Below are 19074 nucleotides of genomic sequence, written 5' to 3' on the forward strand. Positions count from 1 at the left end.
TTTTGAAGAGACCATGTTCATAGAGAAATCAATAAAGTCTTCACCCCAGGATGGTCTATGACTTGAAGCCCATAGGTAAAATCTTTTTGTCCTTCAAAAGGCCTAGAGCGGCTACCATTACAGCTCATTTTTCTTTTTTTTTTCTTCAAAATTTCCTTCAATTTCCTCCCCTTCATCTAAATACCTACTTATTGCTAGAGGTGGAATCAAGAGAATCAAAAACTATCTCATTGATTCCCCACTTCTATAACCATGAGCTGCTTATTTATCCTCTCTCAGCCTCAATTTACTCATCTATAAAATGGGAATAATAATAGAACCTCTCACAAGAGGTTTGATGTGTGAAGATCAAATGAGAGAATGTGTAAAAAAACTATAAACTGTTAATTATCAGAAAATATTTCTATCTGCCAAGCTCAGGTCATAGGGTCACTTATTGCTTCCTGATTTCTGATTTGCTCTGTGGTGTGGCAGCTCTCCCCAGCCTTGAGTGACATGGATCATATCCTTGATAATAGAGATGATGTGCTCCAATCAACCAACAAGCATTTATTAAACTCCTACTATGGGCCATGTACTAGCAATAGAAATACAAACAATAAAATCCCCACCTTCAAAGACCTGATATCTTAATATCAAGAACAAATAATTGTGTAAAATATATAACATAAATTAACATGGGATAAATATATAATCCCATTCCAAATGAAATATTGAGAGGTTTTAATTATATTCAAGTATATTGACATCCTTGTATGTAAACTAAGCAGAGAATCTGTACTGGGGAATATATTTGTGTATAAAAACCCCTTTTGCATATCTTCCCAGTGGATAAGAAAATCCAATATCCATAGACCTGAAGTCCTATATCATGCTAGGCCTCAGACCCAAACATTTTTAAGTGCCAGGAGGAGTCACAGTGGCAGTATCAGGGGCGGTAATGGGGGTGGGGTGGTGGTAGTCAGCTTCATCATCCATCATTGTCATCATCATCATCATTTTATTTCTAGTAGCAAGTATTCCCTTTTCCTTCTCCTTCCGCACTCTCTTGCCCAGATACTTTCTTTCCCAGCAGCAGGTATTAGGGATAAGGACACTTGGGTAAGGGCTATAATTTGTGACCTTGGAAAGAAACTGAGACCTCTTGGTTCAGCGTGTGTGTTCTTCTGCAGCTGCAGCCATTTTAATTTTTGCTCTCTTGGCCTCAGTTTTCTCATCTGAAAAATAAGGAGATTAGACTAAGAAGACATCTAAGATTCTTCACTGCCCTTCAAACTCTGACCTCATCCACTGTCTTCAGCTGAGTTCTGCCCTTGGGTCATAACAATAGAAATAATTATAAATGATAATATTTTCCTTCTTGAGCACAGGGTAATGTTTGGGAGTCTGGAGTGAAGACTTGAACAAAGGAACCAATAGAGGCATTTTTAAGAAGGGCTGGCGATCAGCACAAAGCACCCTAGCATGTAGCCAAAGTAGGCGACATCATAATGTAATGTGACTCTCTCTCACCTGTGTATCTCCAGTGATGAGCACATTCCCTGGCAAACATCAGATGCTTAATAAATGCATGCTAACTGCACTTTTAGAATCAGCAGGAACCTTATACATAAGTTCATCCAGTCCTTGTCAGAGTGCACAGAGAGTATGCCAAGGTGAGCAGTGACAAAGGTCAGAACTGGGGAATGGGAATCAACATATTGGGGGAGGAAAAGGAAGGGCAGATCCTAGGGCTGCATGTGTCTCGTCATGAAGTATTTGGTAGAGGCCAAGTCTGAATAGAAGGAAGCTTATAGAGTGAAGGGATTGAAATGACCTTAGGACACTGTATGTATAGGGGTCAAGGTGTTTGAGTGTGTCTCTCTCACACACATTATACACACAGAGATAGGGAACACATTGAAAACATTTAACTCCCACAATTCAGATGGATCAAAAGAATATATTAAATACAGGAACTATCGTAGGTCCTAGGTGAGCTAGGGTCTTTGCTCTCAAGGACCTTAGATTATCTCTATAGTCATCCATATTTATATCTGCCTCTCTTTCTTTTTGCTTCTGTAGCATGCATCATACTACATTAGAGTCATATTTCATTGGGGAATTCTGGTCCTCCAGAGTTATGCATATATTACAAATCAATCATTTTTAGCCACCAGCATAGAATGATTACTGAGACCAAGATTTTAGAAACCAGTCTATCAAGATATTGAGGGACTTTAAAGCATATATGTATGCAAGCATGTGTATATATACACTTACATAGACATACATGTATATGTGTGCCTGTTTATATGCATATGGACATGCACATATAATATAGATATATACATGTAGATATGTACTGAGGCATATTATATTTATATGCACAAATGTTAACATGTAACTACAGGCATGTATATACATTAATCCATGTCTATATAAGTGTATTTATAAATTGTTGTTGTTCAGTCATGTGTGATTCTTTGTGACCCCATGGACCATATTGTCCATGGACTTTTCTTGGCAAATATACTGATACATTGCGTACACACATATTTTTTGGCCTGGACTTGTGATTTCACAAGTGTGGGGAATTCCTGGTGGGAAAATGCTGTCTCCCTATGCAGATCGACACCTTGTCTTTGGAAAGTTGCCCAAGGCAGGGATGTTACTGTATCCTAACTCTATAGGATATGGTATTTGACCATAAAAGAAAAAAAAAACAAACTAACAAAAACAGCTCCTGCTATGCTAATGCATTGGATTATTTGCTGAAAAGAATCAGCCTTTAAATGTGAAAAAATGAACAAAAGAACTCACCCTGCCTTTCTTTGGAGCTTTGCAAATTAAACACCATGTTTCTTAAATTTCCAGTGTTCTCTTTAACTAGTATCACTAATAATCTTATACATAGTAGACACTTAATAAATGTGGAATATAAGAGAATGGAGCTCAAATGAAAGAAAAAAAACTTTTATTTTAAGAAACATTATTTATGCATTTTATTTTCATATCAGTATCTATCAATCAACAAGCATTTCTTAATTTCATTTCTGAATATTTCCCTTCCCCTTCCCCTACCCAGTGAGTGTCCCCTGTAAGAAAGGATAATTAAACAAAGAACCAAAGAAAGTAGAACATCAGCCAATTTTCACAGTGTATGTGATATTTCACAACCATAGATCCCCACCTCTGCAAAGAAAGGAGGGAGGTACATATTCTCAACTCTCCTCCAGGACCAGCATTCTGTTTTGTTTCATTTCCCTTTACATGAGGATTCATTAAGTATATTGTTTTCTTATTTCTAAAACTAATCCTGTTGAACTCTGGGAGTACCAGTCAGAGGTCCCGAGTCAATAACGCAGTAAATAGTATCACCCTGGCCTAAAGGAGACATCCCAGCTTGGCAAACTGTCTCTCTGAGTGCCTCACTTCTTTCCAGGGAGCAGATCAATCACGGGGTCTGGCTGATGATATTTAACTTTGCCAGTTCAGAAGCAGATGGTGTCTTAAATGGATGTAGCTCTCACTTTTGATCAAACTTTTCAGCACATCATGGGAGGGGCTGTCAAAGTGACATAGCTGTGAGCCTCAGTCTGTGCAGCCCTTTCTTCTCTAGGCTGAGATGCTCATGTGTATGTTTGTTTTTTTAGGGGGGGCGTGGTTCATACGTGTATAAAATTTCATTTCGTCCACATCTTCAGTTGACTAGAGATGGATCACATGTTAAAAGGGGCACTGTAAGAGTTCCTAAGCAAACTGGGGGAGACAACATGGAGAGATTATTTCTGACTCTGCTTCCCTGCCCAGTGGGAAATCACCCTAAACTCTAATTGTTTCTCTAACTCCACTGTTTGTAAAGAAGGAGATGGGACAGTGAAAACCTGCCAGGAGCCCTACAAAGGGAAGCCTTTATCATTAATAGGAGGCAAAGGTAGAGTTGCATCGAAACTGTTCTATGACCATGGACAAGTTGGTGGAGAGAGTTCACCCACCAACTCAACCAAATGGAAACAACTAGATTTATCTCTGATGTCTTGTACATAATAAGCCCTTATTAAATTTGTTGTTGCATTGAATGGTCACATGTCCTTATTTTCTTGGTAGTTCCTTGAACATAGCAAATGATTAGTAGATTATATGACTTTTTTGAAAGCAACCTTTAAAAGCTGATTAGCAACTTGGATCAGTGTAGGTAAATGTGAAGTGTCAAACAATTACTGAGCTTTGTACTTTTTCTATTGAGGAAGAAGGTTTGGATATCTAGCTGTGTTTGGAAGAAAAGATCCTTTATTAAATAGAAAGTTATGTTGGGTGAATATGTGACTTGGAGATGAAGTTGCATCTACTAAAGCAATCCACGGTCAGCATTTTCCCCCAAAGGACTCTGGGAGGAAATTCTGATTTTGCTTTGAGAAGATAGGTGAGCCCAGCATGGAAAGCATTACCATTCTGTAATTAAGAGGGTTTTCAGTTTATTCATTTGCTTTCCCCAAGTAACTCAGACCTTTGACCAATATAATTTCATTCATCCTAATGATATCCCACAAGGGAATCAGAATCTCAGCAGTATTTTTTTATTATAGAAACCAGAAAAAAAAAGTACAGAAAGATGAGATGGATAGGGGAAAGAGGAGAGAAGAGAGATTGGAGATGACAGGAGAGAAGAGGAGAGAGAGGAGAAAAGAGGAGAGGAGAGGAGAGGAGAGGAGAGGAGGGGAGAGGAGGGGAGGGGAGAGGAGGGGAGGGGAGGGGGGGGGGGGGGGAGGGGAGGGGAGAGGAGAGGAGAGAGAGGAGAGGAGAGGAGAATGTTGGGAGTAGAGCCTATGTTCTTGACATATGCCTCTTGACATACAGAGTACTGTTTTATTAATTGACTCATAATTAGGTCTCTAATGTAACTTTAGCTCCCAACATATCAGGGACAGAAAAAATAATAATAAAATAAAAAATGGTTGATAGAAGGCCCAAGGAGCAAAGCATAAAATATGTTCATTATGTGTTTGGGAATCTAGAGCCAAAGGAATTCAAACAACATGGTGAGGGAGGTCAAGCTCATGCTCTGTGAGAATCAGTTTGTTGAAGGCCTTGTGAATATTGAGCTTAGAGAACAAAAGACTTAGGGGGTCGTGGGGTCCATATTGATATTGATGTTGATGTTAAGTGTTTAGACACTGATCAGGTATTATACAGGGAATGTATATGGTATTATATGTCTTAGTTGGAAACGTCTTAGTACAGTCTTAAGCTTTAATAAAAAAAAAACCCTTTTGGGTCACCCTAAATTTGTACTGCTATACACTAGAGCCAGACTTCAGAGTTCAGGTGAGTGACTGTCTTCTAAATGAAGTTAGGCCTGACCTGTCATCTGCTAGCGCACCTCCTCCACACACACAAAGGTGGATTCATTTATTCGCTATGGGTGCCCTTGCATGTGTATACTAGCTCCCATCATAGAATACTATTCCTAGAGGACGGGCCTGGTGCTACTTTGGTTTTTCAGCTCTATGTCCCTAGCACAGTTGGGATGTTGTAGCCCCTTGATAAATGCTTCCTGGTTGGTTGTTGACTGAGAGGAAAGGCTGGAAGTAGGGAGATTTCAAGTCTTTGTTGTGATGTGCTTCCTGAAAATTAGGGCTACCCAAAAATGAAATGGGCTGCCTGGGGAGCAGAAGGCAGGCCCTCAGTAGAGTTTTCAAGCTAAGATTGGATGGTTCAGAGGATATATTCAGAGACAGATGGATAGATAGATAATTGTATAGCTACATAATGGATGGATGGATGGGTGATGGATGGATGGATGGATAGATAGATAGATAGATAGATAGATAGATAGATAGATAGATAACAAAAGGCAACTTACCATAGTAAATAGAGAGCTGTCCTTGGAGCCAGAAAAATTCAGTCCATTCAGTCCAAAAATTCATCCAAAAGATTCAGTCCATCTGACAAATATACTGGCATGTGACCCAGAGTCACTTTCTTAACCTCTCAGTGCTGACTCTCACTAAATTTTAGAGCAGGTGCAGATATACATTAATAAAGAGAGCTCATCACCAAGTGTTCCCCACACCAGCAAAATCATGGGTCTGCTGCAGCCTCTGATCTCTCTCTCTCTGTCTCTCTCTCTCTCTGTCTCTCTGTCTCTCTCTCTCCTTCTCTCTATCCCTCCCTCTCTCTCCCTCTTTCTTTCTCTCTCTCTTTCGCTCCCTCTCCTTCTCTCTCTCCTCTCTTCTCTCTGTCTTTCTCTCTCCTTCTCTCTCTCTTCATCTCTCTCCCTCTCCTTCTCTCTCTCTCCCTTTCTCTTTTCTCTGTGTCTCTGTCTCTCTCTCTCCCTCTCCTCTCTCTCTCTTTCTCTCCCCCTCTTTCTCTCTCTCCTTTTTTTTCTGCTTTTTGGAGGGCAGTTGGGGTTAAGTGACTTGCCCAAGGTCACACGGCTAGCTTTTGTGTTAAGTGTCTGAGGCCAGATTTGAACTCAGGTCCTCCTGACTCCAGGGTCAGTGCTCTATTCACTGTGCCACCTAGCCGCCCCTCTCTCTCCTCCATCTTGCTCTCCTTCTCCCTCTCTCTCTCATCTTTCTTCTCTCTATTTCTATCTCTCTTCTCTCTATGTCTCCTTTGTCATTCCTCTCTATCTCTCTTTCTCTCTGTCTGTCTGTCTGTCTCTCCATTTAAAGGCAAAGCAGTGAGATATTCAAGTGTGTCAGTCTATCCATCTATTCCTTTTCTTTTCCTCCTAATAAGACAACTGTATTCACTCACCTCAGTTGCTGACTTTATAGGGCACAGAGAAGGAACTACAGTTATGCATAAACATTCCTCCTATTTTTTTCCCCAGTAGAGGCAGTCCAGACGTGGCTCAGTAACCAAGGGGCTGCTCAGCCCTTTCTCGGGCATAGCCGTATTCTCGATTTATGAAATCAGTTTGGATGCAGAAGGTTATCACTGAACCATGAAATGAAATCCCCCTATCCAGGTCTAGACTGTACAGAGACTGTGTCATCCCTTCCTTCCTGTGACAAGCCCTCTGTGACTCAATATCACAGTGTAGGGATGTATGGGGTCTAACTTAACTTCGGGAAGTTCAGAGTGTATGTTAGCCTGACTGGAAACAAGAAGTGGCGTGGGAGAATTTGTGACACGTGTGTGTGTGACGCTGTGTGTGTGTGTGATGAACACGCACTGATTTTAGAGGATTCTAGCTTGGCATGAGAGAATTAGTGACACGTGTGTGTGATGCTGTGTGTGTGTGTGCCTGTGTATGTGATGAACACACACTGATTTTAGAGGAGTCTAGCTTATGCTTTTTTTCTAAACGGAGTTGGCATATCTGTCATCTTTAAAGACTCTGAAAACACACATAAAATATTGGTTAGGACAGGGGAGATCACTGTCCTTGGAGTCAGATGACCTGGGTTCAAATGCCATCGTCACCACTCACTAACTGCATGACTTTGAACAAGTCACTTAACAGACTCAGCCGGCCTCATTTTCTGAGGGTTTTTACTGGATTGCCTCCAAGGTACCTCCCAGTCTGTCTGTCTACTTTGCAGTTATTTATGTATGTCTGTATGTACGTATGTATAGGGTACCTATTTATGTGTGTGTGTGAGTATAAGTATCTTTGGCACACAAGCATTGCTTAATAAAGCCTTGACTGACATCTGAAAACTTTCACCACCTGAAATCTTTTGTATTGTCTTCCCCAAAACTCTATGACAAACATTTTTCTGCACTTATATTTATATTGTTTAGAGACAATAAGGCAAAATGGACAGAGAGCTGACCTTTGAGCCAGGACCACTCAGATTCAACTTCCCTCTTTCACAGGTACTGCCTGGCTAGGACCCTGGACACCGTCACCTGACCTCTCAACACCCCCCGGCAAATTTCTAAGACTAGGAATTACAGAAATATTGTTAACCTGAACTGGTAGCATGGATTTTGTATTCCGGGTATTCCCTATGAGGCAGCTGGTAGTACCTGGACTCAGGATGATCTGAGTTCAAATCCAGCTGTGAGACCCTGGGCAAGTCACTACACCCTGTTTTCCTCAGTTTACTCATCTGTAAAATGAACTGGAGAAGGAAATAGCAAACTATCTCATTATTTCTGCCAAGAATTCATCAAATGAGATCATGAAGAGTCTGACATGATTGAAAATGACTGAACACATATAAATACTTATTCCATTCCCCTTTTCCTATGGCAGTGAAATTATAGGCTTGTACATAGCACTTGTTTTCTGTTCTGGCCAGAAACTCTGAAGGTCTTCCCCTCTTGTTGCTGTCTTTGGGATGATAAGTTGGACCATCTTTTGTCTCCTTTCCTACCTAGCTCTTAGTCATTGAATGGATGTGGCCTCAGACAACTGAGATCTGGGAAAGACCTTAATTTAGAAAGGGCAAGGTCACCTGGACTATCTCCAGTTGCCTTGACCTTTGTCTTGCCACTGGACTCCAGTGATTGGAGGGGAGAGTGAGGCTGATGACTCTGGGATTCTCTTTCTCACTCAAATCCAGTTCACGTGCCAGTCACAACCACAACAAAATCACAGGTCTGGTCCCTAGCCTTGCACTCATGTTCAAGGGAGAGGAGTAAGAAGGCTGAAACATGACATACCAAGGATTTACCAAATGAAGCCACATTAGTCAATCAACAAGAATATGCCAAGATTTCCCCATGTACCAAACACTATGCTAAGGTCTGCAGATACAAAGAAAGGCAAAGATAAGTTGCCTGTCCTCAAGAAGCTTACGTCCTAATGGAGGAAATAACATGGAGACGGCTATGTGTGACAGAGCCACAGTTCTATCTCTGTCTTTCCATATTCCTATCTGTGGTCATCTCATTGATGTGAGTAGAAATAGCTTTTGTTTTTGTTTTCAGTCTTGAATTTTTATCTTGCATGTAATCTGCGTATTGCAAATCTATAAATGATGTAGATAATAGTAGATAGAGACATTCGAGATATTTTAAAGAGAAAAGGCTCTAAAATTAAGGGAAACTAGAAAGTTAGCTGACATTTGAAGGAGGTCACTCTCACCAATGAGGAAGAAGACAGTTTTAGGCAGGGGGGACAGCTGGTACAAATGTTCAGAGTGGGGAGATGGAGAGATACATGCAAGGGACAGTAAGGTGGCCAGTGCTTCCCAACCACAAATTATGTGGGGATGAGCAAGCTGTAAAGACCTTAGAATATTAACAAGAGTCCAAGTTTTAGAGGGCCTTAAAAGTCAAATAGCAGATTTTGCATTTGATTCTAGAGGAGATATGGAGCTACAGCAGTTTGTTTCATGAGGGCAGAGGAGAGAGGTCTAACATGGTCAGACCTATGCTTTAGGAATGTCACTTTGAAAACTGAGTGGGAGATGGACTGGGGTGGAGAGAGGCTCAAGGTAGACAGACTCACCAGCAGATTCTCACAAGTATGGGCCTGGTGACTGACTATGTGTCTCCTACCCATAGAAAATCCTGGCTAAGTACAACAAAACTGATTTCCAGAGGGTCCAAAGAGGGCTGAATTTTTCAGCTCCCTCAATTAACAAGGACCTTCCATTAAGTGGTAGAGGAGCTGCTATCTGTGTCAGTGGAGGGAGTTACGCACAACAACTAAATCGCATTTTTTTGAAGTATAGGATTATTTAGTAAGAAATGTGAGGTTCCTGATTTTTTTAAAAGACAATAGCTATAAACCAGTTCATTGTATCCCAAACTGTACAATATTTTTTAAACAGTTCTGAAGGATCTTGTTATAAGTGTGTCGGCTTGTTAGGAGATAGATATAAATTTTATTTTTATTTTTACTCTTGAATTTTTACCTTCCATGTAACATGTCATGTTGTCAGTGCCCTTAGGCAAGAAAAAATACTTCAGAGGGAGAGTTCCCTGCCTTCCCAGCCACCCTCTTCAAGATATGTGTAGCTTTGCAAATGTAGACTTGTCCCATTACCCAAGGCAAAGTAGCCATTTGTACCGGTTGAATGGAAAGACTCTAAGTAACTAGAAATCATATGTCATGTCTCGAACTTCCATTCCACTTATAGTGAGCACTATGCAAGGATCCAAGCAAACATTCATGACTGCTTTATTGTGCAGTGCTAAAAGAACTAGGTTTGGAGTCAAGGGACCCAGAATCGCCTGGGTGACCTTAAGGTGTCACTTGACTCCTCTGAGTCTCTGTTTCCTCATTTGGAAGATGAGGGGGTTGTACTAACTGGTCTCTGAGGCCCTTTCCACCTCTAAATTTTGGATTGATGAAGATGCCTGGTCACTCATTTTGTTGTTAGAGAAACCCTGGGGACTTGGGGTACATTTTTCTTGGACTTGTGGCCAACCAATCATGGCAACCATTTGGTTTAAAACTTGGTTTCTCCTTGGCTACATGTGAGATCTTGGTCAGGTCAGTCTGGGCCTCATGGGATTGTGGAATTTGAACTGGAAGGAATCTGAGATATCATCTAGTCATAAACCCTCATTTTACAGATAGGGAAACTGGGGCTAGGGACTTACCCAAGATTATAGAGGGATGTGAGGAGCAAAATCAATATTCTAACCCAAGGGCTCTAATGCCTCATCTATAAAATTAAGAGTTTGGTAGATAAAGGGAAGAGGAATTGGGGTGGGGGAGGGGAGAGAATAGACATTTCTTAAGCACTTTGAGACAATGGAAGGATTCTTAGCTTCAGGGCTGTAACCTTGATATTTTAAAATTATATTTGAATAGCTGTATTTCAGTATAATTGTTTCCTTTGTAATTTTGTGCATTTATTTTATGCATTTAAAAACATTATTTTGAGAAGTGGTCCATAAGCTTTATGAGACTTTCAAAGGAATATAGAACACCAAAAGCTCTAGAACCTGTGGTCTAGATGTTCTCTATGTTACTTCCTTTCTACCTCTAGATCCTAGGAACTGATGAGGGAGATACCTAGGTTAGCAAATCTGGGAAATTCAAATATCATCCTAAGTGTTCAATTGAGGTAATGTCTTCAACTCCTTCTCCCGCCCTAGCTTTGTCATGGAGTTGTAAACAGAAACTGTCATAAAGTCCAATTACATGAACTCAAATTCTTATCCTATGCCTTGACCTTCCTCTGGCTGGCAGTCTAAAGAGGAATGAAAGGGTTATAAGTCAGGCTATAGATTGATGTTTAGACAAGAGCCATACACAGAGAAGAGGACCCAGCATAAGGTCTCCTATACAATGTTTGCTGTATCTGGTGGCTAAAGGCTTATATCTGTGGTAATGGAGGGACTGTAAGCTCCTTGAGGGCAGGGACTATCTTTTCCCTCTTTTTATATTCTCAGCATAGTATCTGGCATGTAGTAGGTGCTCAATAAATGCTTGCCAATTGATTGACTGAGTGTGGTGTTTCCAGAAATGTAGGGAGAAGAAATATGAGGGAGTTACAGACTTAAGAGTTAGAAAGGAAAGTTATCTTGTCCAATATCTTACTATTACAGACAGGAAAATTGAAGCACACAGTGATGCAATGCCTCGGTCTGCATCAAACGGGAAGCAAATGGCAGAGGCACTGGGACCTCTGTCTCTTCATCCAACGTGATTTTTACTTATTATAGAGCATCCATGGGCAGAACAGGTTCAGTCCTAAGGCATCCCTTCTTTCCTCTTTCCTATGGCCGATGGCCATAGTGAGACACGCAATAAGGACAAAACATCTGCAATGATGAATTTCCAGGCAGCATTGCTACCTACAAGGTTTCAACATTTTCCTGGTGAGGGATTCCATTCATTTCAGAAAGGTTCTTTGCCAAGTTTCCTTTGGAAAATCTGGGGGAGGAGGCCAGGGAGGGAACTTATTTCCCTACGTGTTCCATGCTGAATAGATTGTGTCCTTTCAGAATAAAGAAGTACATTGGGTTTTGAATCAGTGGCTTAGTGATGCTAGCCAAGTGGTTTGAAAAGCTTAGCCGAATCTCTGAACTTAATATAGACAAGCGGCTTTGGGACTGGAAGAATGTAGCCGATTAAGGCATGGATGCTTCTGAGAGCTGTAATACACTCTTATGCCTCTTAGGCAAGTTTAAGATCATAGGTTCACAGGAAATCTGAGTTAGAAGGGACATCACAGGTCATCTAGTCCAAGGCATAACAGATAAAAAGAGCCCTTCCACAGCGTCCTGGAAACTGACCTCCCTGCTTCCCTACCTCAAGCCAGAGGAACTCACTGTGCCCTGAGGAACTTCATTCCACTTTGGGGCAGCCCTCACTGTTGCCAAGTTGGATTTTGGTTGTTGTTGCTGTTGTTTGTATTTGACCCCAAGCTTAAATCCACTTCTTTGCAATGTCCACCATTTGTGCCAAGTTCTGGCTTCTGAGACCAAACAGAATTTCTTTCCTACCTCATAATGTTTCTCCAAACTGAGCACCTTCAGTCTTTTTGCCTCAGCTTCATCTGGCCTGAGCTCAAGCTCCTTGTCTATCCTGGCTGACTTCCACTAGACAGACTCCTTCTAGCTTATCAATGTCTTTCCTAAAACCAAATGCCCAGAACTAAACACCCTGCTCTTGATGTGGGTCTCACTGGGGAAGAATATAACAGGATTATCATTTATTTATCCCTAGATACAAATTTTTTTGACTGCCATAAACTCACAGTCTACTAGACTCATAGATTTGAAAATTCCAGAGGTCGAACCAAACTCCAAAGATCTGACGGTTTTAGAGCCCAAAATATTAACATGAAAGTATTAAATATAGTACTGTTATTATAGCTATGGCTATTATTAATAACAACTGAAGTTTCTGGGCATTATCTGCATGTGGTCATTTTATTTTGATTTGAAAACTTCTCCATGCCTGTCTGCCTTATTTGTGCAAGTGTTTACAGATGAATTCAGAAGAAAAACCAACTCAGAGAAGTCGCTTTTTATTTGTAGGAAAAAGTAGCCATGCCATCTCTTCCTTTGCTCCCAGTGCTACACATCTACACCTAACCATCCCCTTCCCTGAAAAAGACCTGGCTGTTTGACTTTTTAATGCTCCAACCCTTGGGGCTGCTAGGTGGCACAGTGAATAGAGCACTGGCCCTGGAATCGGGAGAACCTGAATTCAAATCCAGCCTCAGACACTTAACACTTACTTGGGCAAGTCACTTAACCCCAATTGCCCTGCCTTCCTCCCTCCAAAAAGCATTGAGTGAATGAATGAATGAATGAGCAAATAAATAATGGTCCAACCTTGGACAAATTTTGTGAAGCACATTCCTAAACTGTGAAAACTGGTTAACAAGAGGACATCCAGGTGTGACAGCTTAGAACTTTGCTTGTTTCTTGGCTTGTTTGTTGTTTCTGCACACGTGTTGATGATCTGAACAAAATATTGGAAGCATCTGCATTGAATTTATTCTACAGCATGTAAAGGAAAGATGTAATGACATGTCTTTTTTTTCCTTCCATAGGTATGGAAAAATTGTTTCCACAAAGGCAATTCTCGACAAAAACACAAATCAATGCAAAGGTATGTGTTAGAGAGCCCCTTCCCCAAGTTGTCTGGTTTATGGAGCAGTGGGGTGGACTGATTCATATTCTGTGGCCGAGGCCTTTGCTCCGCCTCCAGATTGAGCTCTGGCTCTCACTGTGCAATCAGAATCATGTACAGTATATTGCAAACATATTTAATAATGCCGATGCTTTGATGAGTTGTATTTCCAGTAACATTGCTCATTAATTTTTTTCATTAACAAACAGAATGAAAATCACAAATCAGAACAAGTTTCAAATTGCTTCAGCAGAAAACTAAATTACCTCCTAACCACATTGTGTCTTCTGATTTGAATGATATCTTCAGTGATGCAGATTGATTTCCTATATGAAAATGAGGGGCCCTTGGGAAAACTCTCCCACGCACAAATGTGCTTTAATTTCGGTGTTCTGGAAAGCTTTGGCTAAGTTATTACAAGAGAAGCAGGTTTTGTATAGGGTCTGTTGAGTCTGGGTTGAAAGTGTCAAACAGTCCATAGGATCTGAGTGCTGGGATCATTTAGATTCCATCTTTTTACTGAGTCCTGGGAAATGCTGCCATGGTTGTTAGATTGTATGCGCCTTCATGTTTGGTATATTCTCCCTTCAAGAAAAAAAATACGTGAAAGGATTATGTTAAATGGCTTATGAAATCACTCCAATTGATCTTGTACCACTCATTTGGGCTGTTGAATTGGAATTCCTCTTCAAACATGTGTTATTTGATTGTACTAATCCAGTTGGCAATGCATTATTGGTTTCTGGGATTGGGTTTGAGCCCCAGAGACTTTGAATGGGTGACACCACTCTTTTACATTTAAATCTAGGCTAAATGTTAGTAAAGAATGGCACCTCCCTTTGATTTTCTGAGTATATTCTAGCAAGTATCTTTCAGCCGGTAAGAACATAGTAGCACCAGACTTAGGAGTGGTGATATAATCCAGCAAGTGGATAATCACACACCACTCATTCCACAAATATATATTAAGACTGTTAGTTTCAAGCCACCATCCTAGATGCTATGGGGGAAAAGCCTTAACTAGGAGAGGGAGGCCAAGGCTTAGCACCAGGGTTCTCCCTTTGGAGGATGTGGGCAACAAGTTTAATTCTTCAAAAGCATGGAAACAACAGAGATTAGCACGTAATTAACAAAAATGATTAGTCCAAATAGGAAACAGATTTGAGACTTCCCATGACCTCCTCCTCTTACTTTGCCTACCCCTCCTTTCCTCTACCCCATGAGGCATATCCATGTCATTGCCTAAATGTCTCTTCCTAGCTGCCTTCCCTGATTTTCCTCCTCTGTGGAGAGAGATTGTTCATGCTGCTTTCCCCATGCAAAATTTTGCAATTTTGGCTCTCTGTGAGAGACAAATATATGGACATATGCATGTGTGCATATATGCATGCATATAAACTTATAAGACAAATATATGCACACACATGTATCTAGAGATAAATATGTATTTGAATACACACACACTTTTAGGGGCTTATTTTCTTCTCGGCCTACTTATTCTGGCCCCACAATGACAAACAAATATTAGGAATCCAAGGAATTTGCATTTTTTTAAACATGAAGTTAATTAAACTGTTTTTGTTTTTTGCATACAGTACGTGGCCAATCAAAGTAACTGTTCTATTTTATTTAGTAGTAGCTCAGAGAGTCTTGGGTGCTGATGAGATGAATGGGCTGCCCCCTTTTGAGGTTACAGAGTGGACAACAGAATTAGCTTTAATGTATTCTTCTCCCTTCCTAACGTCTGAGTGGCTTTTGTTCTTTCTTGCATTTGATTCCTGAGTGAGTTAAGTACAGTAGTCAGACCCAGGGACACACTTGGATTCACTTCCTTTGATTCTGGAATAGGTCACCCGGGAAATCATTCAACAGAACCTCTCATCTCCAAGATTGTTCTTTCTTGGGTGGTGGCAGAGACAGCTTTCATTCTCTAGAATCCGGACAACATAAAACAACACAATCTCCATCCAGACAAAATGGCCAGAAATCACTGAACAAAGCCTTGCCGCGGCCACATGTGGAGAGTAATGAGAAACAGACCATGATTCATAGGGAGGTTCGAGCACCAAGTCAAACTCAGGCTCACCCAAGAGCAGAGGCACAGAGATTTGCTGTTTGTGATTTGCTCCGAGGCCTGATGTCCTTGCTAATTTTAAAAGTCAGGGGAAAGTCAATGAAAGAAGCTATTGAAAGTAATGTGCAAACCTTAAATGCATCCCCTGGTCTCCCCTTCCCTCCCTCCAGTTCCTTAGAATGGCTCCTTTCTGATAGGACTGTGTGTCTGGAGCCTGGGGGATGAGTAATGGATATTTCATAGTACAGTTTCCATACCTCATAGCGATGGAATACGGCGTAGTCAGACTGCCAAGCACACAAGCTTATTTCTGAGAGTCAGCAATGCTCTCCCTACTACCCTAGCTCACAGGCTGCCATTAATTACATTCATGATTGCTTAAGCTGCCCCAAACAGTGAGACCCTAAAAATCAGGGGTTGATTAAACACAGAGACATCTTAAAATCTGACACAAGGAATGCCTTTCATTCTTTAAGAAATGAATTCACAAATTACTCTTTTCCTCGGAAAGATAAGTCTACCATAATATTTTTTATGTTGAAGCAAAAGGTTAGGGGTGATGAGGAGAAGCCCACCCAGTCTTCTTGTAGGGAGGGTGTGATACTGTTCTGGAGATGAACTGAGGTAGAAATCACACACACACACACACACACACACACACACACAGAGAAAGGGGTGGGAAGGAAAAGGAAAATTTATTAAGCTATTAAGCCACTACTATGGGTTAGGCATGCTAAGTGATTTGAAAATAACTCCTTTAGTCTTCACAACAAGCCTGGGATGCAGGCATTATTATTATTCCTGTTTTACAACAGGAGAAACTGAGGCAGAGGTTAAGTGACTCAGGGTCACATATCTGATTAGTTTCTGAAGACAGATTTGAACTCAGGTCTTCCTGCCTCTAGACCTAGCATTCTATCCAGAGCATAACTTAGTTGCCTCGGAAGCATAAAGTCTGAGAGAGGGGATTCCAGAGGTCCCCTAGTCCAACCTCCATCTTCATGTAGGCACCTTCTGTTATCACCTGTCCTGTACTTGACTTCTCAGACCATACTGTATATCGAGGCAGTCCCTGGTTCTTCTTCATCTTCAAAATTGGCTCTTGATTAGGAAATTCCCTCTGTACTTTGGTCCTACTTATATTAATTGGAGTTTCAAGAAAAAGGGGGAGAAAAGTCTAATCACTCTTGTGAATGAAAACCTGTTAAATATTGATTTTGGCGATTAGGTTTCTCCTATTTTTTTTCCTTTTGTGATTTGTTCATTCTACCAGCATTTACCAAGGGCTACACATGTGCCAGGTAAGTTGCCAGGCACCTGAGAGAAGGGACAAAAGCCACATACTCCCTGCGCACAAGGAGCCTTTTTCTGTTAGGGAAAACAAAGCTTTCATTAAAAGAGATTGCTGGATTGGGAGTCTAAGGACCTCAATATGAAGGCCAGCATTGTCACTTGTGAGCTGTGTGACTTTGGACAGTCATGTTACCACATTGAGCCTTGTTTTCCTAATTAATAACACGAGGGAATTGAACTAGGTGGTCCCTCAGGTCACTTCTAGGTCTAAATCTGTGGTATTGAGTGAATATAAATATGTGCATGCAAAATCAATGCAAAGTGTTTGGTGGGATTGGGATGCCAGCATTTTGGAGAAATAAGGATGTCTCATAGAGCAGGTCTTCTTAACCTTTTTCTGCATGTGACCCCTTCAGTGCTACTTAAATTTAAATCCATGGGATCATGACCCACAGTTCTAGAAGCACTATATAGAGGAGAGAGCTTTTGAGCTGAGCTTTGAAAAAAGCACGGCAGAGACAAGGAGGCAAACACGGGTTAATCCTCTCTAGCTTCTCCTTCATGGGATGGGATTTGAAGTCCCTTTACCATCATGGCCAACTTCCTTGGCCACCATTGATGTTCTCGGAGTATTGCTCCCAGAACTGGAAATGAGAGTGAAGTTCTTGACATAACACATAGTGAGCCAAGGTTCTTCACCTGTTTTGTGTTACAGACCCCTTGGGCAGCTCTGGTGAATTCGAGGGACCCTTCTCAGAATCACATTTTTAAGTGTATACAATAAAATGAGTAAATCACAAAAGAAAACAATTCCATTGGAATACTTCAATCAAACTATTTAATTTTTAAAAGTTCATAGACCCCAGATTAAGAACTACTGCTATGGAGCAAGTATCCCAGTGAAAGGAGTATCAACAGTTCCATCTTGGTTGGGATGCTGATCTCATGTTTTATTAGCCTTTTGGGTGGTGTGTGTGTGTGTGGGGGAGGGTAGCCATATTATTTTTTTGACTTATTGAACTCACAATCAACTAAGGCTACTAAGACCTTTTTTTCAGATAAAAGCCAGCATAGCATATTGGATAAAGGGCTGACTTCAAAGAGAGGAAGACCCAAGTTCAAATCTTGTCTCTGACAAATATTGGCAGGGACCCTGGGAAAGTCTCTTAATTTCTCAGTGTATCAGGCAACTCTCTTAAGAATAGAAATTGCCTAACAATTGATGATTTGCATTGGTAAAGAGAGTTCCCTTACTGGGAGTTCATTGCATTAATAAAATGATAGGTGCATACCCCCCCAAAATTGAGGGGTGGGGTTGTCAAGCCTATACTTATGTTATTGGTTTTTATAAGACCTCAAGTCAGGGTTTGATTTTACATTCATCACAATGGTCCCTATGAAATCTCCTCTTGTAAATATTTAGGTTGGTGAAATCTTTGAGGATTTCAATTGAGTCTTCTAATCAATGATCTCATTAGTATTATCTAACAGAATGATTTGCTGGTTATGCTGTCTATGACTTTATCCAAGTCAAGGCTCCACATGAAGGACAGAACAGGTAAGCTGGGGGAGGCACTTAAGACTGGTCTCTTCTGGATTTGAAGTTAGAGAATAGAGCCCTGTGTTAATCCACTACAGACATCCGTCTCACACCTTCTCACCAAGTGAAATCATCAATCTCCTCAACAATTGTCTTTCTACCAATTCTGATAAAATGTGCGTTAGCAGAGACAATAGAAACAAAAATAGTATTTGAGTTCTGCTTTCTCTGTTATTAGGCAGTCATTTGTATATGCTCCATACTTTATAAATCACCTTCACAAAAGCCCTATGATGTTATTAGTCAAGGTATTATTATCTTCAATTTATAGTTAAGGAAACCAAGGCTCAGAGAAGCCGTTCAATTTACTCCTGGTCTCATAATTAAGTAATGTCAGAGTTGGGAATATAGAAAGCTAAGAAAGCCATACATGTAGTCCTGTTCATTTTCCTCCTTCCCCCCTCCTCTACCTACAAGTCTCAGCTTAGCACCCAGTTAGCAAAAATAATCCATTAAAATAGGAAACTTCCAGATGGCAGGCAGGTGTGATCTCCTCCCTTGCCCTGCCCTCCCTCTCCTCCCACCATGAGGCAATGCCATATCATGGGTTTTGACTTTAGCTGCCTGCCTGCCTACACACACACACACACACACACACACACACACACACACACACACACA

General features: G+C 40.9%; 1 protein-coding gene across 18 annotated transcripts in view; it reads left to right on the forward strand.

The window, feature by feature from the left end:
* RBMS3 (RNA binding motif single stranded interacting protein 3) overlaps positions 1 to 19074 on the forward strand; it is a 1480592-nt gene that overhangs the window by 928043 nt on the left and 533475 nt on the right. For all 18 annotated transcript variants that reach the window (XM_069088563.1, XM_069088548.1, XM_069088550.1 and 15 more), the window contains one exon: positions 13407 to 13465. In XM_069088563.1, coding sequence (XP_068944664.1) covers positions 13407 to 13465 — 59 coding nt within the window. The remainder of the gene's footprint in view (positions 1 to 13406; positions 13466 to 19074) is intronic.

The sequence above is a fragment of the Petaurus breviceps genome, unplaced genomic scaffold, assembly GCF_028583685.1.
Source record: "Petaurus breviceps papuanus isolate PSGF00001 unplaced genomic scaffold, PetGlider_PUasm1.0 185, whole genome shotgun sequence".
NCBI lineage: Eukaryota > Metazoa > Chordata > Mammalia > Diprotodontia > Petauridae > Petaurus > Petaurus breviceps.